The sequence below is a fragment of the Sus scrofa genome, chromosome 18 (genome assembly GCF_000003025.6).
Source record: "Sus scrofa isolate TJ Tabasco breed Duroc chromosome 18, Sscrofa11.1, whole genome shotgun sequence".
NCBI lineage: Eukaryota > Metazoa > Chordata > Mammalia > Artiodactyla > Suidae > Sus > Sus scrofa.
The window spans coordinates 1,877,680-1,905,217 of NC_010460.4; the positions used below are offsets into that span (position 1 = coordinate 1,877,680).

Sequence of the window (27,538 nt, forward strand, 5' to 3'; positions counted from 1 at the left end):
TTTTGCTGATTTGTCCCTAAGCTACTTTGGCCTCTGGCTATTTTGTCTAATATTTAATAATATGGAAGTAATATTTTTTTTCTTTTTAGGGCCACACGCATGGCATTTGGAAGTTCCCAGGCAAGGCGTGAATTAGAGCTGTAGCTGCTGGCCTACGCCACAGCCACAGCAATGCCAGATCGGAGCCGTGTCTGTGACCGTAGTATACACCACAGCTCATGGCAACGCCGGCTTCTTAACCCACTGAGCAAGGCCAGGGATCAAACCTGTGACCTCATGGTTATTAGTCAGGTTCATTTGCTTTGAGCCACTGTGGGAGCGCCCATGAAAGTAATTCCTAACCTGTATCGAGGGTCACTTGCATTCTTTTCATGGACCCTCATTGCCTCACACTCAAGTCTACACCATTCACAGGTTGGGAGGGCTTTCCCAGCCTGTCCCCGTACTCTGAGCTTCCCTGTCGCTCTCTGCTCCCCCGTGGCCTCCCCGCTGACTCTGATTCAGGTGTCTCACAGCTCCCTTGCCCTGCCCAGAGCAGGCTGGGTTTAGATTCTCACCTGTTGTAGCCATCTGACAGCCCCCTGAAGGCCGGCTCCGACATCAGCCACTTTGAGTACCTGTCTTTGAACCTGGCCTCACGTCTTCTTTCAGCTAAAATAATGAAGCTCCTAATTCTGCATTTCTCGTGTTCCCCTTTGCTTGTATTTTGCTGGTAGCATTTATTAAGATATGATGGTTATGTGTTTGTCGTCCCTAGCAGGGTGGTTCACCAAGGGGAAAAAACTTAAAGAATAGCATAATAGACATTCTTTTAGTAAATGCTTGCTGTGTTTCGAAAGTTTTTTTCCTAATGACAGTCTCTTCATATATTCCTTTGAAATAAAAATGGATTTTTACCTGCTGTATAAATGCGCACGAATACCATACCCAAGCTATAAAATCTTGAAATTTACTTCCTCTTAAAGAGCTTTGGTGGCACTGCATTCATTCCTTTCTAATCCTCTAGATTTTGGTGTAGTTGTTTCTTCCCATTTACATCTTTCTCCTCCTAAAAGAGGCAGATGTTTAACGTTTTGTCCTTGGCCTGAGGCTGCTCTTTTCTGTTTTCCTCACCACCTCTGCTACTTCCACGCCAACTTCTGCTGCTGCTGCTTTTTTTTTCTTCTGTCTTTTTGTCTTTTCTGGGGCCACACCCGCAGCATACGGAGGTTCCCAGGCGAGTGGTCTGATCAGAGCTGTAGCCGCCGGCCTCCACCCCAGCTCACGGCCACGCCGGATCCTCCACCCACGGAGTGAGGCCAGGGATCGAACCTGTCACCTCATGGTTCCCCGTCGGATTCGTGAACCACTGCGCCACGACGGGAACTCCAGATTTTTCTATTATTAATAGCAGCTTCAAAACTTTTTAAGATATCTGCCTCTTTCCTTATTCCTAATATCCAAAATAATGGTTGGTGATTCAGTAATTGAGTTTTATTTCCATGCATGATTTCATTTAATACTGATGACAAACCCCTAAGTTAGGTGTTGGTGTCCTTACTTTATGATTGAATTACCTGTGGTTCAAGGAGCTCAGGTAGCTTGTACAAGGTCCCCGATCTGAGAGGATGAGGCAGGGTTTGACCCTCGAGGTGGTTTCAGAGCTGCAAAGTCATCAAGCTGCGTTAGTGCGAGGAGCTTTGTACCTCTCCGCCTGCAAGTGTTGCTTGTCATTTCTTCTGATCGAAATACCTCTCCTCCTTTCAGTCAATTAAGCTGTCAGGTAAGATGACACTACCATCAAAAACACTTGCCAACACTTTTTTTCTTCCCAAATAGGAGTTGGGAATTTTTCTTCCTCTGAGCTTTTGTAACGTTTGATTTTAGCATGAGTTATGACATTAATTTCAAACCTGTAATTTTTTTTGGATTTATCATATCTCTCCTGGGCGTTAGACTATAAGCATTTGAGGTCAGGGACTGTGCCTGACCTATGAGTAGGTCATCAGCCCAGAGTGGCCGAGAGCACAGGCTTGACAAGCAAATAACTGTGTTTGGCCGGACCTTTGTTTCCTAGCACCCCCACCCCACCCCCGAGATGCCACGAGAGCAGTCTCTCTCTCTCTCTCTCTCTGGGTTGCTGTGGCATCAAGGGGATGATGCCCGCAAGCCCCACACAGGTCCCTGCGCTTCGTCTTGTCACCCACTCAGACCGCCATGTACCCATGTGGTGAGTCATCCCTGGGCAGTCCGCACAGTAAGAGGGAAGGAGTCCTGGTGTCTGTGTTAGCCCTCCAGGAAAGCCAAAGCTGTCGGCCGTGATCCAGACGGCAGAGGCGCTGAGAACGTCGATGGGAGAGGCGCCTCAAGTTGCGGCCCCCCGAGGTACGGCCTTTGCTGTCTCCAGCGTCCGTCTGGACTCAGCCCCAGCTCCTGCCTCCCGCCAGTGCTCTCAGCGGACGACGAGCCGGAGTCCGTGGTCTCCGTGGAGAGGCCCACGTGCGCGGGGCCCCTGCCCATCTCCGCTTTCTTCCCGGCGCTCCCTGCTCCCGGGACAGTCATCTCTTCCAGTTGCTTATTAGCTTCTTGTTACTTATTCTTCTTTTATTATTTTATGTTGTTTTCAGTTCTAGGCCATAGGACATCATCCGTATTTGTTGAAATACTGGGAATTATGAATCGCTTTAAATAAATTTCATGTGAATTCCGAAAATTTGTTACTTGATAGGATTGCATGATTGAGACCCCTTTTTCTGTAAACGCCTCCCCCGGGAGCCGAAAGGATGTGCGGGCAGGATTGCCACCCTTTGGTCTTGCCCCTCAGTTCCTCACACTGTGCCTTTTGTTTTGCTGAGCATGAGGAGTTTGGGTTTGAAGGATACAAAACAGTAGTATTGGTTCTGGACTCCTTGCAGATTTTTCCCGGAGCTAGGAAGATGCTTAGGTGTGTCTCAGGAAGGACAGCCATGTCAGTGAAGCTAGACCGCCACGATTTTAGGTTTTATTGGTTTTGAAGTCAGTACTGCCGATGACAGTATCCTGTGTAATTGGTTATTGACGAATGGTTTTTGGTTGTAATTGTATGCTCTGTTGTGTATTGTGGTAGCGAGGGTGTGTGTGTCAGCACACTGTTTCTCTAGGGTTCTGTCTGTGGCCTGATTCTGATAGTACCAGTACTGAATATTTACAGAAATTTCTGAGTGTATAAAGATGATATAAATGGGAAGACTCTGATGGCAGTGATTTAGGTTACGGCTTTCTCGTTTTAGACATTATGCAAGTTAGTATAGATGAGAAACCAGTGTAGGGCTGGGTGATCCGCTCCTTCCGGCTCTGAAATACTGGCTTGGACGTAAAGAGATACTACTGTATTTAACCTTGGGGATATTTAGAATTCATCCATTTGTTTGCCATTAAGAGAGTTACAGAGTTCTCGAATCCTTTAAACAGAAAAAAATCGTGCCTACATGCATGTAGATTTTGTGATAATCCGCTTTTGATGAGCTTAGTCATGCACTAAGAGAGTTGAACTTAATTTGCAAATACAATAGTTTGAGTTTATTTATGTTAGGTTCCTACTATTTGAATGGTTATCTAAATTATAGGCCAAATAGCTTAAATAGTCTCATAAGCACTGCTTTTGTAGTATAGTATTCAATAATTTGATCTTCTAAATTTAGATCCTGGAAGACCTGGATGAACAGATTTACATTATCACCCTAGAGGAAGAAGCTCTCCAGAGACGACTAAATGGTATGTATTCATTACATATTTAGACCAGAATAAAAATTAATTTCATTCAAAAACGATAATTGAAGGGAAGAATACAAGCCTCTCAGAACTCGTGCTGTTACCCGAGGCCGAGCCGAGAGGAGCACGTGAACTTGCAGTGAGGAAAGGTCTCCGGAGAACTGCTGGCACTTTGCTGAGGCTCCCGTGTCTCCCCGACTGGGATCAGCTGTAGTCAAGCAGGGTCAGTTCTGTTCTGGGACACTGGCCACTAAGCTGTATTCCTCTACCGTAGCCCTGATGTATTTTAAGCACTGCGACTTGCCGTTACTGAGGTTTTGCAGATACACATGCTGTTTTAGTGACTATAGTAGCCCTTTCTTTCTTTCTTAATTTAATTGTATTGAAGCGTAGTTGCTTTGCAGAGCTGCGTTAATTTCTGCTGTATAGTAACGTGATTCGCCCCCCCCCCACACGGATCCGTTCCCAGGGGGGTTTCCCAGACCATCGAGTAGAGCTCCCTGCTGCACACACAGCAGGTTCCCCCACCATCTTTTCCATGTACGGTAGCGCGCATGTGCCAGGCCCATACCCTCCATCCACCCCCACCCTTCCCCTTCGGTAACCATAAGGTTGTTTTCACAGTCTGTAAGTCTGTTTCTGTTTTTGTAAATAAGTTTGTTGTGTTATATTTTAGATTCCACGTGTAAATGACATCAGATGCTGTCTGTCCTTCTCTGTCTGATGTGTTTCACTTACTATGATAATCTCTAGGTCCATCCATGTTGCTGCAAATGGCATTATTTCATTCCTTTTTTGTGGCTGGGTAGTATTCCATGGTATGTATGTACCATGTCTTCTTTATCCAGTCCTCTGTCAGTGGACATTTAGGTTGCTTCCATGTCTTGGCTGTTGTAAATAGTGCTGGTGTAAACACTGGGGAGCATGTGTCTCTTTGACTTATGTTTTTCTCTGGATAGATGGCCAGGAGTGGGTTGCTGGATCACACAGTAGTTCTCTTTTTAGGTTTTTGAGGAACCTCCATATTGTTTTTGTTTTGTTTTTTTGTCTTTTTGCCTTTTCTAGGGCTGCTCCCATGCCATATGGAGGTTCCCAGGCCAGGGGTCTAATCGGAGCTGTAGCCGCCAGCCTACACCACAGCCACAGCCACTCGGGATCTGAGCTGTGTCTGTGACCTACACCACAGCTCACGGCCACGCCGGATCCTTAACCCACTGAACAAGGCCAGGGATCGAACCTGCAACCTCATGGTTCCTAGTCAAATTCGTTAACCACTGAGCCGCGATGGGACCTCCTTCCATATTGTTTTCCATGGTAGTTGTACCAATTTCCATTCCCGCCAGTGGTGTAGGAAAGGAGTGTTTCTCTGACACTAAGGTGCCAAATTAGACTCTGTTGTACTTAGAAACTATGTTTTTATTCAAGGATGCTATTCATTATCAGGTGATAACCAAGTAAGAATGTTCAAGATTTTAAAATTTAATTCTTGATTACTAATCATTTTTGGCTTCAAATCATGATCCAATGAAGAAAAGAGTAATGATAGTTTAACAGAAAAATGACATAGTAATGGTTTTCACCCTATACTCTTTTTTTCCTACAGAGTTTTTTTTTTAAATGTTGAAAAATCTGTCACCAAGATCAGATTATTAATAGCTAACTGTATTTTACAACCATATTTCAAGAGTAGGTTGAATTGAGGGATGGAATGGAAGGGTACTTTAACTCTGAGATATTGAGAAATAGGAAGAAATATACCTACTTTCTTCAGTTACAAATAGTGAATTTATTGATTTATTTATTTTTTGCTTTTTAGGGCCACACCCTTGGCACATGGAGTTTCCCAGGCTGGGAGCCGAATTGGAGCTATAGCTGCCAGTCTACACCACAGCCACAGCAATTCAGGATCTAAGCCTCGTCTGCGACCTACACCACAGCTCATGGCAACGCCGGATCCTTAACCCACTGAGCGAGGCCAGGGATTGAACCTGCCGCAACTCATGGTTCCTAGTCGGATTTGTTTCTGCCGCACCACGATGGGAACTCCACAAACAGTGAATTTAAATCATCAACCCCAAAGTGTTGATAACATTTAGAGCTTTGTTCTTAGATGGAAGGATTTCAGATTGTCTTTATTCTAGAGGATTCTCGGCAGGAATATCGTACGCATTGATACTGATCACTTTTAGACTGGACCTACATGTATCTTTTCTTTTTCTAACTTTATTAAAGCTTCTTTAGCATTTAAGCCTATTTAAGAATTAGGACTTTAATGAATGCTGTTAGCTTTATAGTATTTCATTAAAGTAGTAAATACTATAATGAACTTGTCTTGGTTAGGCAGTCGTGCCTTTGTGTAATAAACATGCCTGAATTATAACGAATAACTGTCCAGCTGCCTCCTGCAGTGTGGGATTGTGTTTCAGCCTAGATGCATGCTATTTCTGTCTCAGCGATCAGGAGGCTAAGATCTAGGAAAGGTGAAGTATAGTGCTCTGTGAATTAAAGAATTTGAACTAAGTCTAATCAAAACGAACCCCCAAAGCTATCCTTTTGTCACTTGGCCCTTCCGCAATGGGAAAAAAAGGCCTTCCAGGATCTTTCTAGGTCCTTTGACTCCTCACATCAAAAGTGGTTCATTATGTCTCATGATATTCAAAAGGAAACACTTGCCAGGAGCATAAAATATTATAAAATGAGGCCAAAGCCCAGTAAACAGAACAGCTCAACTGGCCCGTGGACATTCTGGTTTGGACAGGACTGGGGACAGCGAAGGCGGAGGGCACTTTTTTTCCAGCTGTTTGGTGAGCCGTGGTCCCTGTCCCGCCGCTCCGCTGCTAGGTTGGTGCTGAATTCTTTCTAGGGAGACTCTTTGTTGGGAGGCGTTGGGATAAATGCCATGGTTTTGCAGTTTGCTGCTGGTTAGCACTGCGGACTATTTCAGGTGGAAAATGAGGGGCTTGTCACATGGTGTTCTGTGGCAGAGTGGACGTTCTGCTTCAGTAACGTATATTTATCAATAAGTGCAGAGGGAAAGAAACCAAGATTGAACAAACAGTCCTTTATGAGTTGCTGTTTTTGAAGGTCCCAGGAGGTGAGTGGTGGAACTCATCCCATGGATTTTATTTAACCTAGTAACCTGTCAGATGTATTTTTGTTTTAACAGTTATTTTATACTTTCCCATATTTTTAAAAAGTGAAGGTTTTAAATTTTTTTTTTTTTTTTTTTTTTACTTTGGGCTATGAAAAAGAATTGCAGAATGATTAGAGTAAAAAGATTTGTTGGAAAAAGAAAAATAGAGATCACGGTGGTGATTCACGCCAGCCCCGGTGGCGGTGTTTGCTAATGGCCCGTTGAGTGCTTTCTTGGCCCGCGTGGGCCGTGAAGCACAGCGCCTGCGTCTTTGGGACATCTGCACGGTTTGCCCCGTCCCCCACCGTACAGTATTCTGGAAAAACATGATACTCGATACCAAGAGGTGCTTTCCCCTAGGAGTAACAGTCTTTATGTCCCCGGAAGATAAGCTGCCTTGTGTGCGGGTCGCATTACTGGCGTCGCACTTTCATGCCTGCTGTCTAAGGTTGCCATGTGGCTTTGTGACGCAAGGCCAGCCTGTGACGTCTCCATCGTTCCTAGTGGACACGCGATGGAGCCGGAGGTTGTGTTCCTGTTACTGCTGTTGTGAGTTCAGAACATATCGCAGGAAGCTGAAGCCCGCGGGCACTGCGAGCATGTCCGTCAGGACCTAAAGAGGCCACCCTGCTCCCCGGCCGCTCTCCTCTTTCTCCCCCCTTTCCTGTTTTCTGACGTCTCCTAAGCACCAGACGTTGCCTTTGGAACCTGAGTCTCCCGATCCTAGAGGAGTTAACTGAAGAAGCGGATGAGAGACTCTGTGAGGACTGAATCTGGAGCTCAAAGACTGGAAGGCCAGACATAGCCGGATGGAGCTGCCCATGTGCTGGGCGCAGGACGGCCCGAGCTCTGCGCCGTCTGGTTACATCACCCTCCCTGGCGTCCACTTGACCTTGGCAGGAGTAAAGCGATGTCCCTAGCGCTCGTGGGACCCTGGTGAGACTCCTGCCCCTTCCTGCTCCCCCCACCCCAGCACTCAGCCTGTCTGGTAGAGTGGGGTGTTCTGCCCTGTCCCTTCTCACAGCCAGCGGAAGAGCCGGAATGGCCAGGTCCTTTGTTCTAAGCCTCTGTTCCCCATGTCTCTTTATGTCCCATTTCTGACTCCATCTCCTACTGTCCTGAAGGAAGCTTGGCTCTCCCAGCAGCCGTGGCTCCTCTGGAGCCCCCAGGGCGGGCGGAAGCTCTGTGCTTCCCGCTTCCCTCCTTACCCTGGAGTTTGGGTGGGGTCCTCTCACTGTCTTTCGGACACTGAGTCTCCCGTCTTTAGACCTTGACCTCACTGATTACCTGTCCCTTTTCCAGCCACGCCTCCCCTCCCAGGCTCTTCCTCCTCCTTCTCCTTCTCTCTGCTGCAGCACCTTTCATGATTCTTGGTGATTTCAGCGTCTCTTCGGTGACACTTCCCGCCCTTGGAAGCCCCTTGGTCTCCCCCAGCTGCCCATTGCCCGGGATGGTAACTCAGGCTGGGTCATGAGCAGTAACTCAGTTGGTGCATAATCTCAAGACCAGTCATCCTAACGCTCCACCTCTGGTTTTTCCAGCTCCCTTCCCAGAGTTCTTCAGCACGGAGGCTTCACACGCCGTTTATTTGTCCTGATGACTTTTCGTCAGCCTTCCCCAGTTTCCTTGACACCCTTGCTCTGGCACAGTGTCAGTTCCAGGCAGCCCCTTGCACGCACCTGCAGTCCCCTGTCCCTCGCTGGCCTGGCCAGACCCCAGCCTTGGTTACAGCCGCCCCTGGGAGTTCAGCCGCCTGCCCGTCACTGCCCGGCCTGCCTCTCCGTGAATGATCGCGCATCTTCCTTGATGACTGTTTTAGAGCTTCTCTCTTTTCCAGCGTCTTCACCGTCACACTTAGTTAATAACTTCGCTTCTCAATAATTTTTTCTTGAGAAAATAGAAGAAGCAGTTATGAAGCAGGAAAAGTCATAAGCTTTTCCCTTCGTATTGACTCACCTGCCTGCAACTGCCACCTTTTCTCCGTACGCTGTGGCTGCCTTGTCCCCGCTTCGGGCTAAGGCCCTGGGCTCTGTCCCCTCTCACGGACTCCAGGACAGAGCTCTTGCCGCGCTGCCACCTCTCCCCAAATCGGCTTTTCACCGACTGGATCACTTCCATCAGCATAGAGAAGCACTGTGATTTCTCTCAACGGAAGGAAAGAGGAAGGAAGGACAGGAAGTGTCAACAGAAAGACGAATCGGTCGATCAAAAAGAAAGGGAACATTTTATTCAAGCCAAATTGAGGCTTGTAACCTGGAAACAGAGCGCTCTGAGCACCATTCCCCCTGTTAGAGGCCGAAGCACAATTATCTAAGTTTCTGAGACAGTCGACCCATTATTGAGAGTGGACAGGATCCAGAGCTGCGCGTACAGAGTGAGTGGTGGGTGACGGTCATCGCGGCCCCTGACGAGGCCAAGAAGGAAGCTCCTGAGAAGCTGCTGGTGCCAGGAGAATGTCGCTCTTTACTGTCAGCAGCTGTTCCCACCGAGGGGGCTGCTCAGTGAAGAAGCAGGGTGCACGTGCGGGCGGGAGGAGGCCAGAGGACGATTTGAATGTGAAACGTCTGTCTCCTTGGCCTACCTTAGAAATCGCATTTTTATCAGTGAAGGAGGGGGAAGTGAATGCGTCTGTCTGCCTCCTGCCCCTCCAGCTCATCATCACCATCCGGCCTCTGGCGGCCTCGCGGGGCTTGCACGCGGCCTGCTTTCATCTCTGTGCCTCCCGTTTGGCTTTGGACGCGCTCTCACCTCCAAACTCTGCTGGGTGCCGTTGTCAGCTCGGCCGTGATTCAGGGTTCTCATCGGACCCTCGCTTCTCCTCAAAGGATTTCTATTCCACGTGGTTTTCAGCTCCCTGCACTTTCCTTGGGCTTCGCTTCACGGGCTGCTTCTTTTCAGGCTCCGTTGCTGGTGTGCTGTGGGCTGCCTTGAGCCTCAGTCCTCCGACCCTTCTCCTCTCTGTTTCTCTGCCCTCCTCTGGTTATTCATCGCATGGCTTTCATGTACCATCTGTGTGCGCTGACCTTGAACCATGGAGATCCCACTCCCACTACACATGGAGGCATCTTGAACGTGTCTCATCCACCATCAGCTAGTTCTGTGTCTGTTATAGGTGATCCGTCCCTGTAGGTGGCGGGTCCCTTCTTCCAGGTGTTCAGGCCCATTCCTTGGAGCCTCTGTCTCTTACTTCCCGTGTTGATTCCTTCAGCAAAGCTCTTGGCTCTGGCTTCAAAGCAGCTCCAGCAGCTGAGCATGCCTCCCCACTGACACTACCACTACCGTAGTTTGAGTGACAGTCACCTCTTGGGTAGATTTTTGTGGTTTCCTAATTGACCTCCATGCCTCATTCTTCAGCCTCCTGAGTCAGAGAGGGTGCCTGAGCATGTGAGTCTGAGCGCGTGTGGTCACTCAGCATCCTTAGTGCTCCCTGTCTGTGCCACCTGCCCCCTCCCGGCTGCTCTGCATGCGGCCTGTCCTCCCTCGGCCTCCTGCTGTCCAGGGCCTTACCTCACGGTCCCCTTCCTGGTGGGCTTTCCCACCCGGTGAGCCTCGTGGCTGCGATGAATGTTGCCAGCCCCCCACCCCCCGCCCCACTGTATTGCTTCTGCTTGCCAACGTCCTGTTTCCCTGTCCACATGCTGCCCATCTCTCCCCCTGGAGCAGGAGCTCTGCAGGCAAGGTGTTGGGCTTTGCTTCCTGGCCCTCTGAGGTTGCGGGACACGTGGTGGGTTTGTAGTGAACGTTTGTCACGTGGGTAAACGGACCGAGGAGAACATGCGCGGTGGAGAGCTGTCTCCTCGCCGGGAGACGCAGAGGGAAGAAGGAGAATGCGGTGGCAGGCAGAGCAGTCACGCAGGAAGAGCGCTGAGGAAAGCCCACGCCGGAGCCCTCTGGGGACAAGCCTGGGCTGGGGCTGGGCGACCGTGTATGCTGGGTGTTAGTGAAGACGCAGACATAAGGAGATGTTTTTTTTCCTGTCATTAACCATGAAATGAGCAATCACCATCCGTCTCTACTCCAGGACCCGTGAAGAGGAGCCCAACAAAAAGTCCCATTACAGTAATTGTGGTAGAAAATCTTTTGTAATTCCTTCCCAGGATTAAGATTTATGTATCATTAGCATGTTTAAATGTTTAAGTAATGCAGCAGCATTAATTGAAATAATTAGCTTTCGTGTGTATAGCCCATGGGTGTACTGGGTAATTTTAGAAGTACCATAATGAGTAGGAATTATTTTTTGTTGTTTAAGTTCAAAACCTTCACAGCTCTTTTAATGTAATTTATTTAAAAGTACTCTAGCCTTTGAACTTAATGATTCAGTTCAGTTTTGTTAGGTAGTTTTCATTTTTTGGTAAAAAGTTAGTGTATCACTTTGGGTAGCAGTTACTTTACTTTCCTGCTTCATTCTAAGCTTTTTTTTTTTTTTTTTAAAGCTTTTCCCACTGACGTGTGTGTTAATGCTTTACTCTTAAGAGCACAGAGAAAGTCCTCGTTTCAGTTTTGCTGAGGGTCATGATGCAATACCTTTGTCTTCTGAGAGGCAGAGGAGTGCAAAAAAAACCCAGCACATCTGACTTTGTCGTGGAACTTAGCGACCTGTCAGAAGCCTTTTGTCTCCATCCGCCTTTGACTCCAGCTGTTTGTAGCTTTTTGTCACCATCCGCCTTTGACTCTGGCTGTTTGTAGCTGGGCTGAGTTTGCCAGGCAGTAGTCGTGCTGGCTCCGGAGGCAGCGCGTCAGGATTTCCCGTCATCAGTGGCACCATTGGCTCCCTGGTGCCTTTCACGCGGGGCCCCTAATGGGATAAGGAGCCATGTCGGGTTTTATCTCGTGTCCTCTGCGTCACGTTCCTCTAGATCTTCCCTTGGCATTCTGCTGTAGTCTAGCCCTGGCTGTTCTGTTGTTCTATCGCTGAAGGGAGACTAGCCCAGATTTATTAGCCTCTGGACCACTCTGAAGATGTTTGGGCTTCGTGAGACAGGATGAAGGCTGTCAGTGTCAGCTTTCATCCAGAACATGCATAGCAAAGATTGTTGACACTGAATGACCCTTTTTTTTGGCAATGCTATACTAGAAGAATGTATTTAGTAATATCTTGACTTCATGAACTAATAGAAAAAATATTAATTCTACTGGTGATACTAATTAAGTGGCTTCTTGCAGGTCAGCTGTCAACATTTGTGTCCAGGGGTCTGAACTGCACCTTGGTAGGATTTATTCAGCTTCGTGAGCCATAGAACCATTTTTATGACAATAAAATATGGCTCAAATAATGAGGTGATGAAGCAATGAATTGAGGTGACCAAAGAGGTAGAAGCTAATATATAATATTAGTAGATGAGGAATACTTTGGAATAACAAACTATGGAATGAGTCAAGGGTCATGTATTCTCTGAAATTTAGAGACAGACATTGATCGCTCTGTGTAGATGATCCAGATTTGTTAGCAGAAGATGAATTTAACGCCTCTGAACTGCTCGTTCAGCCACAACTATGTGGATGCCGGTGTTCCCGAGAGAAGCGTATTTAGAATATTCCCAACATCCTGTCAAACTCAAGCTCTACCAATAACTTCCAGCTAAAGTAGGGGAGAAAAAAGGCCAAAGCATTACTTTGTTATTTTATTTATGTATTTATTTGCTTTTGTCTTTTTAGCACTTTCTTTTTATGGCCGCTCCTGCAGCATGTGGAGGTTCCCAGACTAGGGGTAGAATTAGAACCATAGCTGCCGGCCTACACCACAGCCACAGCAACGCGGAATCTGAGCCACATCTGTGACCTACACCATAGCTCACGGCAATGCCGGATCCTTAACCCACTGAGTGAGGCCAGGGATCGAACCCACAACCTCATGTTTACTATTTGGGTTCATTAACCACTGAGCCATGACGGGAACTCCCAAAGCATTACTTTAATTGTACATGGCTTTATATAATGTTTCTAAAGCTGATTGTTTAATATTTTCTATCTTGCTTGTGGTCATTTATAATGAAAGTATTTTGCATTTTCAAAATCGTATTAGGTATCAAGAGTCTCATATTACTTGGTTCTGTAGTAAGCCATATTTTTGTGACTATGTCAGAAGTAAATAGAAACTGTTATTTTAACAAATGCTGGCATTGCAAATGGAATAGAAATAGAGGGAGTTCCCTTCGTGGCTCAGCAGTTGAGGAACCCCACTAGGATCCATGAGGATGCAGGTTCGATCCCTGACCTAGCTCAGTGGGTTGGGGATCCAGTGTTGCCATGAGCTGCAGCGTAGGTCACAGACATGGCTTGGATCCCATGTAGCTGTGGCTATGGCTGTGGCCAGCAGCTGTAGCTTTGATTTAACCCCAAGCCTGGGAACTTCCATGTGTTGCAGGTGCAGCCCTAAAAAGCAAAAAAAAAAAAAAAAAAAAAAAAAAAAAAAAAAAAAAAAGCAAAAAGAAACAGAAATAGAGTTTCTTGAGTGTGGGGCTAATCTGTCTCCTCTGTAGTGTTGCAGAGGTTGCTCCTGCCCAGCTAGATGCTTCAGAGACTTCGTGTCTAGGCTTCAGTTTTCAGAAGCTTTCTGGGGTCTGTCTAATCATCAGAGGCTCTGCGGTGCACAGTGATTGGTGTTTGCTCAGGGCACGGGGACCGGTCCTTCTGTGACTTGTCGGCAGTCTGGGGCTTTAACTACAAATTTGTTTGTCCTGGTGACTAGAAATAATTAAAAGTACTTGAGTGCCTTCACATTCCTGGTGATAAAGATAACTTTGGCCAATTTAAAGTACTACATATAATCAGAATTTTAAAGAGTTACTTAGACAATAGGTTTTCTTGTCTACTTTCTTTTAGCCATATGCTAAATTTAAAAGTTAAATCAAAACAATCCTGTTTATGCCAGAGGGATCTATTTCCACATAGTACTTATTTGGACCAAATTTAGGACACCGAATGGTTGAGGGAGATTATTTTATTGCTTCATGGTATTTGAATTGTTTACATGCCCAGTTGGAGATTTATATTTGTTTTTAAAAAGATAACATTATATATTTTGCCTTAAATAATTGGTGTCTGTCCTTTAACATATGAGTGAATGTCAGTTAAGGCTCTTTTATGTATTAAGAAAACGTATGCGGACAGCTTAATTATTGCAGCGGTTCTGGACTTTGGGAAGTTCTGTTATCTTGGAAGCAAGATATTTTCAACACCGCAGTAGTTTTTCAGCTTAAGAATAAAGCTGGGAAAAGTTGCCTTCAGCTATTAGTTTTCCTGAATCCAAAGAGACGGGTGGGGCAGGATCAAAAATTCTCATTTGATCAAAGTTATTGGCTCTGAAGGTATTCTTACCTGTGTAAGAAAGATGAAAGGCGTTGTTTTTATTGCATGCTGGTAACAGTGTAATTTTGAACTAATTGGTGGTGAACTGCCAATCACCCAGGGGAATGCAAATAGATACTCTTACAGTTTCCTTTGAGGTAGTGAAGTCTTATGTCGAGGCTGGAAGGAAAACAGAATAATACCGTTAAATTGACCTTAAATGAGCTGCTTTGTGGTTTTCTTGGAGAATCCCTTTTTATTCCTCACGACTAGTCTAAGCAGGTTTTGTCTACCAATTTGACTTATTGACGAGACAATGTGACACTGAACATTGTAGATTCGTTTTGAAATAAAGTAGTGATAATCCACTTCTTTAGGATTTTTCGATGATTTTTATGGGTGCAGCTTAAATTTGTGTAACACTCGCGTGTTGGTTGGCGGCGTGTCATGATTCCTCCCAGGAGCCGTCATTTCCTCCCGGTCATTTATAATGGAATATTCTGCCCCCACGGCTTCCTCTTCTCGCTGAGGGAATGAGGTAAAATAGTAAAGGATGCCTTTGAAAATTGTGTTATTCCAGATGCATCTAGTCATTTAATACAAGCATGATTTCTTTGAGGACAGTGAGAGTGTATTCTTGATTTTAGTATGCAAGTCAGTCAGTGTTAATTAACTACCTACTGTGTGCCTAGCATTGTGTCCCCAAGAAATAAAAGCACAGCATTTCAGAACTATCAGTCAAGTTATTTCCCTTTGAAAAATAATACGTTGATTGGTCTAGACATCTGTATTGAGCTTTGTAGACATCGCACCCACAAAGTAGGCATTTATGTCTTTTCATTTAATTTTAAATTGGCAGCAGGAATACTGTCTACTCTGATTCCCTTTCAAAATTCTGAATATTCATCAGATTACTTTTTTCTACCAGTGAACTGATTACTGGAGTAATGTTTTTCTTTACAGTTACGGGGAATGAAATGTCGTTTGAAATTGTATTTGTAATTTCTCTAATGTGGAGGTTAAACGAGCATAAACTAGAGACACATACCATATAATTTATAAAGAGATGGGATAAAAAGTAAAATGTACTTCTCTCTAAGACTGTTAGATTCAAAGATACTTGAAAATCTTAATAATGCTTTGCTCTCTTACTGTAAATCTCTTTGTTATACAGAAATATCCATTAATTCTGTAACTTGAATGTGTCTCTTTTTGCTTTGGCTACCAGAAACTCTAAATTTGTAGTCAAAGTTTAATTGTTTGGGGCCATACTTACTCGAATACCTCTATACAGTCTTTAGCCCTAGTCTGTTTATGTATTGACAGGTAAAATGATTAAACTCATGAGCCCTGGAAATTGTGTATAACATTGCAGTGCATTCAAGACCTCAGGTTCTGCAGAACAGTATTGTATTTCTCTCTCGAGTGATGGACAGAAATGAGAAAGGAAACGCAGAGGGGGCAGTCCTTACCTTTTTCTTAGAGATCTGGGTGAGACTGCAGTCTTGTGATTCCACAAGCGGGCTTGTCGCATTCGCACCTGCCACCTTGCGCTGTTGCCTTGGCTGCTCCCTGCATTCTCTCTCCCTCTGAGAAAGGAGCACTGTCTGTATCTTGAGAGGTGCCAGAGCACTAAGTCTGCCTCCTCCGGGGCCCGCTGGTTGTTTTGTCACTGTTTGAGGGACTGTCTGCCTTGAGTAGGTGTGAAAGGAGCAATAGCAGCAGATAAAATTCCCCTTTGCTTAAGGCTGAGTGATGAAGGCTAAGATGAGTGTCTTGAGCCTGTGATTCCTGTTGAAGTGAACTATTGAGAGAGACAAATAAGAATTTGTTCTTGACCCCCCAAAGTAATACACATTCTCAGAGAGATAGAATTAGAGCAGAAAAAAGACTGCCTAGAATGTGGGGGAAAAATGAAAACTTTAGCAGATGAAGGATGAGCGAATCTTTGCAGTAGACAGAATAGCAGTCTCGTGAAGGTGTCCAGGTCCTAGGCCCCAGAGCCTGTGAGTGTGCCCCTCATGTGACAAAAGGGGCTTTGCGATGTGTTAAGCGAGAGGCCGTAAGGAGACTGCCCTGGCTGGTCTGGTAGGGCTGGTGTCATCACGGCATTGTCATAAGTGAAAGATGAGGCAGGAGGCTCGGAGGAGGAACCGTGGCGATGGAAGCAGAGTGTGGAGTGACCCGAGGAAGGGGCCATGAGCCTAGGGATGCTGGTGGCCCCTCGAAGCTGGAAAGACAGCCTCTCCGCTAGAATCTCCAGGGAACACAGTGCTGCCGACACCCGGACTTTAGACGGCTGACCTAATACACTTGTATTACTGTAAGCCACTAAGTTTATGGTCCTTTCAAGTTTATGGTAGCAATAGGAAAACAATACAGTCCTTCTGAAAAGTGGATTGATCGCTGGTAGAATCAAGTGGGAGAACTGTTTCATGTCACAGAACAAAAGGGCAAAGAGAAGGAAATCACTAATGAAATAATAGACACGGACTACGGAGCTAATATACTGAATCTAGATACTAGTCATCCAGAGGAGAAAAAGAACAAGTGAAGGAAAATAAGTACATAAATAATGGAGAAAAAGTCAGTGAGCTAAGGGAAGACTTGAGAGTGCATTAGGGAGGTCACGGAGTCCTCGGCAAGAGTATGAAGAAGATCCGCGGTTCTCCTCTAAGTTTTTTTTTTTTTTTTTTTGGTCTTTTTGCCATTTCTTGGGCCGCTCCTGCAGCATATGGAGGTTCCCAGGCTAGGGAGTCTAATTGGAGCTGTAGCCGCCCATCTACGCCAGAGCCACAGCAACGCGGGATCCAAGCCGTGTCTGTGACCTACACCACAGCTCACGGCAACGCTGGATCCTTAACCCACTGAGCGAGGCCAGGGATCGAACCCGCAACCCCATGGTTCCTAGTTGGATTTGTTAACCACTGTGCCACGACGGGAACTCCTATCCTATAAGATTTTTGAATTCCAAGAATAATGATAATAATAATGAAAGACAAAAAAAACTACAAAGGAGAGAGAGCTCAACGTAACACTTGCTGTTTATAAGCTGTTAAAGATGGCTGAATAATCTTTAGTCTTGGGGGGGAAGATTGCAAGTAAAAACTTACGTATTTTCAAAGATGTCATGTATCTGTTAGGGCACAACAGTTATTTCTGTATTTTATAGCTGTATATAGTAACTCGTTAGTGCTGGGACTATTCTAGTCATTAAGGATATGGCAGCTTCCATGCCAACGGAAATATTTAGTAATAATCTCAAACTACATATTTTAAAAATAATTTCGGCACCATTCAGGATTTAGTAGGGGTGGGTGGAGAGTATTAGGAGAAGGATTAAATAAAAGCATTGCAGGAGCTCCCGCTGGGGCTCAGCATGTTAAGAACCTAAGTAGTATCCATGAGGCTGCGGGTTCACTCCCTGGCCTCGCTCCATGGGTTAAGGATCCAGAGTTGCCGCCAGCTGCTGTGTGGGTTACAGATGCAGCTTGGATCCTGCGTTGCGGTGGCTGTGGTGTTGGCCAGCAGCTGCAGCCCTGATTCGGCCCCTGGCCTGGGAACTTCCATGTGCTGCAGGTGCGGCCCTTAACAGGGAAAGAAAAAAAAAAAAAGCATTGTGAGAGTTTCAGCTTTGTGCAGGGTAAGTCACCTAGTAAGGTGTCCTGTGGGTTATGTTGCAGAACATGTCTGAGTGTGTGTGTTCGGCGTGAGAAAGTAACTGCTGAAGTGTCAAATTAACAAGGGGAAAAGAATAAACAGAAATTTCACTTGCTGGGATAAAAAGAAATAGTGAATGAAGTAAAACAAATTATGAAATGACATGAGAGGAGAAGGAGCGCCAGGTTTTCACATAAGCCCTGGCGGATGGCAGCATTCAGTCCTGGATGTCGCTGTTGAGCTGCTGGGAAACCCCTTGAAAGCCCACTCTGTGCGTACAGTTCTAATTACATGAAACTATTTCCCTTTTTTAAAAAGGTACTTTGAGTTGAGTTTTATGATTCAGTGGAAAGCATCCTAATAATACACCCCATTGCTCAGCTGAGAGCCCTGAGGTTCAGAGAAGGATAAACCTAAAAGAAGGAGAGCTTGAGAGGTGAAAACCACAAAAAAGTTTGGAATGTAGCAGACCCGAGAACATTTTAGAAGTAGTTAATTCAGCAGACCCAAGGAAGCTGAATCCTAAGCCATCTGTGCTTGGTTTATATCTCAGAGTCCCCCAAAGTCTCAAAAAGTGGCACCACTAGATACCTGTGAAAGTGGGGACAACGTTAAGATAAGGAGGACTGATGGAAAGGCTTGATCCCCACATCTCGTCCCTCCATCCAAGGTACCAGACCACTGTCTCTTCCCCACCCCAGCAGACGAGTGAGGATTATTCTCCGGAGAGTAAAACTGTGGCCTGAGCTCAGTTGGGGGAGTGGAGGAGGGGTGAGTGCTTACAGACTGAGCGTGTGGGCTTCTAACGCCCTTCATGTGGACAGCCAGGCTTTAATACCCCAAGAAACAGATCAGAAGAGTCTTGTCCAGGAGTAAAGCCTCACACCCTACAGCAAGTGGGTGTCCGTGAAAAGCCCAGCTGGATTACCGCACCGCAAGTCTTAACTGCTGTTAAGTGCCACCCGAGCAATCTTAGAGTCTCAAGTCATCATGTTTAGTGCCTCCTTCTAAATATGGACAGACAGCTGAGGCTTAGCTGACTTAGGAGGAAGACCTCTCACATGAAAGTCAGGACCAGAATGAACAAACAAAAATAAGAAAGGACTCTGGGGGGGGGGACAGAATGTGCATAGGAAAAGAACATCTAAAAGGGAGATCTGGCGTTCCCGTCATGGCGCAGCGGAAACAATCCGACCAGAAACCATGAGGTTTGAGGGTTCGATCCCTGGCCTCACTCAGTGGGTTAAGGATTCGGCATTGTCGTGAGCCGTGGTGTAGGTCGCAGACACGGCTTGGATCCTACGTTGCTGTGGCTGTGGTGTAGCCGGTGGCTACAGCTCCAATTAGACCCCTAGCCTGGGAACCTCCATACGCCACGGGTGCCGTCCTGAAAAGACAATAGACCAAAAAAAAAAAAAAAAAAAAAAAAAGAAAAAAAGAAAGAAAGAAAAGAAAAAAGAAATACATAAAAGGGAGATCTGTCGTTAACGTCCTGGGAGACTGAGACTGCATCCACGAGGAGGCCAGGGTTGGAAAGGGCTTCTTGGCATTTAGAAGTGATCACGTACCTGAAAGATTGGAGGATAAAGAAAATAGGTCAAAATGACAAAAACAGGTAAGAGCTAGACTATTAGAGACCGGCTTCAGGAGAACATCTGACTAAGAGGGGTTCCAAATGGGGAGAGGAGAGGCAGAGGGATGGAGGAGGCGTTCCCGCGCTGGCGCAGCAGGTGGAGCGTCCAGTGTTGGGGTTGTCTCTGCCGTGGCTTGGGTTACGGCTGAGGCTGGATCCCTGGCCCAGGAACTTCCGTATGCCCGCAGGTGTGGCCAAAACAATGGGGTGGAGGAAATGGCCGAGTCAAGAACATGTCTCAGCTCTGAAGGACAAGAGCTTGGAGGTTGAGCGTGCTCGCCCAGTACCCACCACGAACAGGCAACAACTTGCCCACGCTGGCACAAAGGCCCACTTGTTCTCTAGGAGGGAGAAGAGCTTCGGACTTCTCGAGCTGACGCTGCACACTGGAGGATGGTGGAGCAGTGATCTCACACTTCTGAAGGATAATTAGCTTTGACCTGACTAATACTAATAAACCAGTAAACACGAAACAAAAGATTGCCTTGCTGTTCCTTGATTTTCCAGCTTTAAGTGTTAGTGATTACCTGCCAACTATGGAAGATCAGGCTTTATGTTTCTGTAAACCACACACCTTTTTATTCCTCATTTATATTTTTAAAATACAACAAAATTTCTATTTAACCAAGCTTCATATTCAGACTTAACTAATTTCCAAAAAATTACCTGCCACTCACCTTTTTCTTGGCCAGCTACCAGAGGACCTAAAGACATTTAGGAGGAAAGCTGAGCTTTGAACTAGTGGTAAGTGCATAAAACACTAAGCAAATGGAAAAAGGTTAATTCTGGGGGGCGGAAAGAAGAGTGTTAGGGAAGAAAGGCAAGCTCGCCGGCTCATCACACGGGTGAGCAGTGGATAGAATTTGTGGTGTACTCAGGTAGACGCTGAATGTTGACCTGACCAAAGTTACCGACATGAGGAGGCTTGAAAGGAAGGGACGAATATCAAGAAAGCGTTGAAGACGGCGAGGGTCGTCGGTGATGGTGAAAGTCTGATTCGTAAGCATCACGCTACGATCTTACAGGAGCCCAAAAATCTTCGCAGACAAATTCACACCCATAATGAAAACATCCTTAAAAACAGATGGACCAAAGTACAGTTGTAGTGGGGGATCTTAACGTATTTAGTTTTATTTCAGAACCTAACAGTGAAAATAGAAAGAATATGGAGATTACAAACCATTGGAGGAACAAGCAGAAAGTGTGACTAGGGCGTGTGTGTTAAAGTCACACTGGGAAAACGTCTTTCACCCACCATACTGGCAAAAATTTAAGCCTTAAAAGGTACCCATTGCGGGGGAAGAGAATGGAAAATCCAGCTCTACCTCGACTTATGACGGGTTCCGTCCTGATAAACCCATCATCAGCTGAAAGCATCTAAGCTACCAAACATCATAGCTTCGCCCAGTGCACCTTAAACGTGCTCAGAGCACGTACGTCAGCCCAGAGTTGACCGATCATCTGGCATCAAGCACCTTCTATACTAAACTGCTGGTAGAACTGTGGATTGTTACAGTACTTTATTATGGTAAATCACAGTATTTGGGTAGAAGGAACCTTAAACACCTCTTAAAACTGTCAGTGCCTCTGTCTTTTGACTCAGTAATCTGAATTTTGAGAATCTGTCATATAGAAATAATAGAACCAGAACATCCTGGATGTGCATAGAAAAATATCTATAGAGACAAAAAATTTAGGAAAACCTAATAAAATTGAAGTGCATCAGTACTCTGAAATTATTATTCAGCTGTTTAGTTGGGGCTGCTCGTTGCTGGACATATCATTAACTAGGAGAACAAGTGATGAAATGATGTCTCATCTGACCCATTTGTATAAAATATGTGGTGAAAACCTTATGATATGTAGGTAAGAATGAGCATGAACATCAAGATGAAGAAAGTGTCAACCGTGGTATTAACAGTTGTCACTTAGAGGAGGTGGGGTGAGGAAGTGGGAGTCTTGATTTTCTTTCACTTTTTATAATGGGCACAGGATACTTTTGTAATTAATCCAAAGTGAATAATAGATCAAGTAAGAATTTTACCAAAGTAAGAAACTTTCTAGAAAACATGTAGTTTAGGAGTTCCTCTTGTGGCACAGCAGAAACGAATCTGACTAGGAACCGTGAGGTTGCGGGTTTGATCCGTGGCCTCACCCAGTGGGTTAAGGATCTGGTGTTGCTGTGGCTGTGGTGTAGACAAAAAAAAAAAAAAAAAGAAAGAAAACAAGTAGTTTAATCAGCAAGAACTTGGAAGTTTTAGGGGGTAAAGAAATGAATCACACTAGCCTCTGTGCTTTGTTTTGTTTTTGTCTTTTTTTTTTTTTTTTTTTTGCCATTTCTTGGGCTGCACCTGCTGCATATGGAGGTTCCCAGGCTAGGGGTCCAATCGGAGCTGTAGCCGCCGGCCTACGCCAGAGCCACAGCAACGTGGGACCCAAGCCATGTCTGCAACCTACACCACAGCTCACGGCAACACCAGATCTTTAACCCTCTGAGCAAAGCCAGGGATTTAACCCGCAAGCTCATGGTTCCCAGTCGGATTCGCTAACCACTGCGCCACAACGGGAACTCCCCAGCCTTTGTTTTTATTACCAGTGATCAGGATTTACAGTGGGTTGTTATATTTTCACTGATTGTGAGCCATACCTGTTCTAGGGTTCAGCTGTTAAACTTCTAAAATATTTTTGCTTTGATAGGACTGTCTTCATCAGTGGAATCCAATGTAATGGAGTTGGAACAAGAACTTGAAAATGTAAAGACTCTTAAGACAAAATTAGGTATGGTACATTTTTTTTTCCTTGACGTATGTGTTGGTCTTCGTTTCTTGTGGAAGATTTTACTGTAGTCTGAAATATTAAAACATGTATGAAATCTCTAGAGTATGTTACGAGCGTTCCAAAGCCATTAACAAAGAATGTCTTTTAGACTGGGGAGAGGGTAAGCATGTGTTTATTCACTTTGTGGTGGTGCTTTGTGTGTGTGCAAAATGACTTTTCAAAGATGCTGATGTTCAAAATACACTCCACTAACTTTTCACTTGTATTATTTGTGATACGTAATTTTCTGCTATTCCTGTCTTTGAATACCCTTTTTCTTTGTACTTTCCTTCTTGAAATCTATGGCATTTCATGAGTACGTGGTTCAGTGTCTTTCATCCATTTGGGAAATCGTTGGCCATTATCTCGTCAGACACTGCTTCTGCCCATTCTCTTCTATTTCTTCAGATGCCATTTACACATTTGCTAAACCATTTTACTCATATATATTTTTTTCTGTACTTTGCCTTCTTTTAAATTTATATTTTTCAGGAGTTCTGTTACGGCATAGCGGAAATGAATCCGAGTAGTACCTATGAGGATGCGGGTCCAGTCCCTGGCCTTGCTCAGTGGGTCGGGGCTCCGGCATTGCCGTGAACTGTGGTGTAGGTTACAGACATGGCTTGGATCCCACATGGCTGTGGTGTAGGCTGGCAGCCGTAGCTCTGATTGGACCCCTAGCCTGGGAACCTCCAGATGCCATGGGTGTGGCCCTAAAAAGCAAAAAAAAAAAAAAAAAAGCTTCAGTCTGCAGTGTTTTCTACTCATCTGTCTTCCAGTTCACTCTTTTCAGCTTTGTTGTCACTCTTGTCAAAACTATTTCTTGAACTCTGATTTTTAGTTACAGTATTTTTCAGTTTCAGAATTCCATTTTTCTAGATTCAAATTGTGACATTTGCCATTTGTTGCTTATCATATTGAACGTATTAATCAGTTATTTTAAGGTCTCTTTCTGTTAAGTCAATATCTGGATCCACTCCCTGAAAGTCTGTTTCTACTGTCTTTTTTTTCCGTTGTCCTATCTCGTTCAGTAGTGTTTGATTGACGGTGAGACATTCACAATACACAATCATAGAAACTGGTCGATGCGCTCATCTTTTGGAGAGGATGAACTTTTGCCTCTGTTAGGTGGCGAGGGGACACGCCAGTCTCATTGGTCTGGTCCTGAGATCATTTGAGACTGGGCTTGGTCTTGAGGAGGGCTCCCCTGTTTCCAGTTGGGCATTCCTCCTAGGGTGCGGCTTTCCCTTGCTCCAAACTAAAAACCTCGTGGCTTCGTCGGGGACTAGGACCCCATCTTCGTCATGAAGCCTGGACTCTACTTTTTACCTGTCAAGAAGCTCGAGCCTCGGAGTTCCCGTTGTGGCGCCGAGGGATCCGTGGGGTCTCTAGAGTGCTGGGACAGCAGGTTCGATCCCCGCCTGGCGTTGTCGCAGCTGTGGTGTAGGTCACAACTGCGGCTCCCGGCCTGGGAACGCCATATGCTGCTGTGGGGCAGCCAAAAAGGAAAAGTCATAAAAAGAAAAAGAAGCATGAGCCTGGCAGACGCTTTGCTTGGCTTCTCCGCCTCCTCCGGCACCCGCCTGTCCCTTTTCTCCAGCCACTGACCTTGGAGGCAGAAGTAGCCGAGGGTCAGGCTGCCCTTCTTTTCTCTGTGATCATAGTTTCTGAAATGCTGGCTGCCTCGCTAGCTCCAAACTGACCTTGTCTGACGGGCCCCGTGGATGTGCTGAAAGCTCTGCGTCAGCGCCGTTTTCTTCCGCCCACGGACCTCGGCCTGTGGGTCTGTGTGGGAAACAGAGCGCACAGGGTCAGTTCATCGCACAGAACAGGCCCGCGATTTCCACCATCGTGGTCGCTCTCTCCTATCCTCACAGAGATTTCTTTTCTTTCTTTTTTGCCTCTTCTAGGGCCTCGCCTGCAGCATATGGAGGTTCCCAGGCTAGGGGTCCAATCGGAGCTGCAGCCTCCGGCGTACGCCAGAGCCACAGCCACGCGGGATCCGAGCCACATCTGCAACCTACACCGCAGCTCACGGCCACGCCGGATCCTTAACCCACTGAGCAAGGGCAGGGATCGAACCCGCAAACCTCATGGTTCCCAGTCGGATTCGTGAACCACTGTGCCACGACTGGAACTCCCAGAGATTTCTTTTTAAAAGTTACGCTTTCCACTTGTTTGTGGTGTAAGGACTGGTGTGATAGAAGGTAGCAACCATTGTCTCTAGAAGGTGAAGTTTGCTTCCAGTCTCTAGAAAGCTGGAAGGGTTGGAGTTCCTTGGAAGCACAGCAGGTTAAACATCTGGTGTTGTCACTGCTGTGGCTCCGGTCGCTGCTATGGTGCAGGTTAGACCCCTGGCCTGGGAACCTGAACATGCTGTGAGCAGAGCCAGATAAAAAAAAGGAAGAGAAAACTGGAAGTGTTCACCTTAGGATATGGGATTAGAGGGGATTCTTTGTCCTGTTACCTTATTCTTTGAGATTTCTGTCATTGTGTAAAGCTATGGATATGAACCTATGTAAATACAAAAAAGAAACACAGGAGCTCCTGCTGTGGGGAAACAGGGTGACAGTGTCTCTGCAGCAGGGAAAAAAGAAAAAAAGAAAAAAAATGGGAAATACATGTATTTCTACATCCTCAGAGTAAGCTGGATAGTCACAGTGTAGTTTATTAGTAATTGAAAGGTTTTTATAGTGCTAAAATTTGAGCATCACAAGAATGAGCTGGTTCATGTTGCAAGCTGATTTTAAAATTCTGACTTTATACAGTTTGTGGGGGAAAATTAAAAATAACTTATGTTTTTAGGGAAAAGTTATTTATGTAAAAATAATACATTACTAGTTACAGTAGTAAGGAATGAAAATATGACTCTGGAGAGAATTTTTGGAAATTACTGAAACTTCTGTCATTTTGTTTTTCCTTCTAATAGAGAGGCGCAAAAAGGCTTCAGCATGGGAAAGAAATTTGGTGTATCCTGCTGTTATGGTTCTCCTTCTTATTGAAACAGTAAGAATTTATTTGCCTAGATAAATAAAGCAAATTATTTTTTATTTACTTTAGCATTTGTGTGTGGCAACTCCCTCAACTAAATGGTTTCAGGTAAACTGGTTTTCCATCAACAGGATTAAAATTCATCTATGCCTCTATTTGTAAAAACTCAGTAGAGCAAAAAATGAAGTTCATGGTAATTTTTAAAAAGTCTTCTTCAAGATTATCTGTTTCCTCATCAAAGCAGGAAACTCATTCTTTTGTTTCAGTTGAAATGAAGAAGAGACAAGTGTTGCAGATACCTTGCTTAGACTCTGATAGGATATGAAAATTATGTTTTTCAGTTCTTTGTGATAACACTGTAACCGGTTTTTTAAATCTGTGGGGTTGTGGGTTTCCAGTTGGTGAAATCAGTTAGTAAATGGATCTATATTAGTAGCTTTTGTCTTAAGCTTTGAGGTTATCACTATTGCCAGGATTTTTAAGACTGTATTCTGAAGATTTTAAGGTTCATCGTATTACTTGAGGTTTGTATGTAGAATTTCGTCCTGACTGCTTGTCCTCTCTTCTGAAGCACGCATTTTGGGGGGTATTTCGCTGGTCATAGCTGTGCGCGGGCAACGTGTCTTTGACCTTCCGAACTGATGCCTGCCTTTCTGTGTTGTAGTCCATTTCCGTCCTCTTGGTGGCTTGTAACATTCTCTGCCTGTTGGTGGATGAAACAGCGATGCCAAAGGGAACAAGGGTAAAGTAAAAATGTGTTACAACGTCTTTCTTCTGCAAAAAGTGTGCTGTCTGGGTACCCTCGGTGTTTCAGATAAGTAAATGAAAACGCTTCCCTTTCTGCATATGTATACTTCAGGTCGTACGAATTACCTCCTACGGTGAGCGTTCCTAAACCGTGTCCATAAACCATGTTTTATGTCTCCGATCTCTTATTTTGGATTGGCCAGGCCTTTTATCAAGTATCGGAGTTTCCTTTTACACTTGCCATCAGAGGTTGTCTTTGTTTTACTGAAATTCGTATATGTGTGATCCTTTAGGAAAATGTACACTCTGAAATAGTGAAATGCAGAGTTGATTGGGTGGGTTCATTGCATTGGCAAAAGATCCACATATATGATTGTAAGGACTCATGCTTCAGGAGAGTCAGACGGTTTATGAACCTGAGTCAAGGTGTTTGCTCATTGGAGGAGAGTCAGATGAACATCTTTTTATGAATTAACTCAATTTTAAAAAATTCATGATTTTATTAAATTCCACCAGTCTATTTAATAATATATATTATTTTTAAATTTTTGTCTTTTTGCCATTTCTTGGGCTGCTCCCGCGGCATATGGAGGTTCTCAGGCTAGAGGTCGCATCAGAGCTGTAGCCGCCGGCACCGGCCTACGCCAGAGCCACAGCAACGCGGGATCCAGGATCCAAGCCAAGTCTGTGACCTACACCACAGCTCACAGCAACGCTGAATCCTTCACCCACTGAGCAAGGCCAGGGATCGAACCTGCAACCTCATGGTTCCTAGTTGGATTCGTGAACCACTGAGCCACGATGGGAACTCCAATAATATATATTTAATATTCTCCATATTAAAGGTAATTTTCTCTCAATATTCGTATGTGGCATGCTTTTTCTAGCTGTCTCTCTAAACTTTTGGATACTTAAAGTAGCATTTACGTTTTGACATTGTGTTACAGTTTTTGAAGTCTGCACCTTTCCCATTTCCCATGAAAGTGACTTCAGAAGTCTTCCAGACTTTTGATACTTTGGGGGAAGGAAAATTTTTTTCCTTAACCCTTTGTAGGTTCTTGTAGCTGGTCTAAGCATTAAACTGGCATGAGGCTGATGAAGGCTTGTGTTCCATCAGAGAGGAGGAGAGGGTAGGGCTTGGGACTTGCCCGGCGAGGAAGGTGGTTCACGAGGAGCTGGAGAAGCACATGTTTGGGAAGCAAATGGGACTTCGAGAGACGTCGGTCTCCAGGTCCTGCAAGTTTCCTCTCTGCTGCTGGCGCTCTTCCTGGACCAGGCCCTTTATCTGAGTTCTTCAGGGAGTCCAGGGGTGGGGCGGAGGTGGGGCTCAAAAGAAACACTTCAGAGTCGTCTGTCTCTTAGACACAGTCAGCCCGAAATGGCCCTCGTGCCGGGGAGACGCATGTCGAGGTGGTGTTTGGCTTCCCTCCGTGCCACCTGTCTCTGAACACGTGAGACGCCTCATTCCTCTCATGGAAAAAGCTAGTATTGCTCTTGGTGTCTTCCCTTCGGCCCAAGACGAGGCTCTCCTGCTCTTTTAG

At 45.4% G+C, this 27,538-nt stretch overlaps 1 protein-coding gene across 4 annotated transcripts in view; it reads left to right on the forward strand.

Annotated features, from left to right (window-relative positions):
- Positions 1-27,538, forward strand: part of LMBR1 (limb development membrane protein 1) — a 139,490-nt gene that overhangs the window by 82,218 nt on the left and 29,734 nt on the right. For all 4 annotated transcript variants that reach the window (XM_021079157.1, XM_021079160.1, XM_021079158.1 and 1 more), the window contains 4 exons: positions 3,660-3,732; positions 22,140-22,220; positions 25,189-25,265; positions 25,915-25,992. In XM_021079157.1, the coding sequence (XP_020934816.1) occupies positions 3,660-3,732; positions 22,140-22,220; positions 25,189-25,265; positions 25,915-25,992 (309 nt within the window). The remainder of the gene's footprint in view (positions 1-3,659; positions 3,733-22,139; positions 22,221-25,188; positions 25,266-25,914; positions 25,993-27,538) is intronic.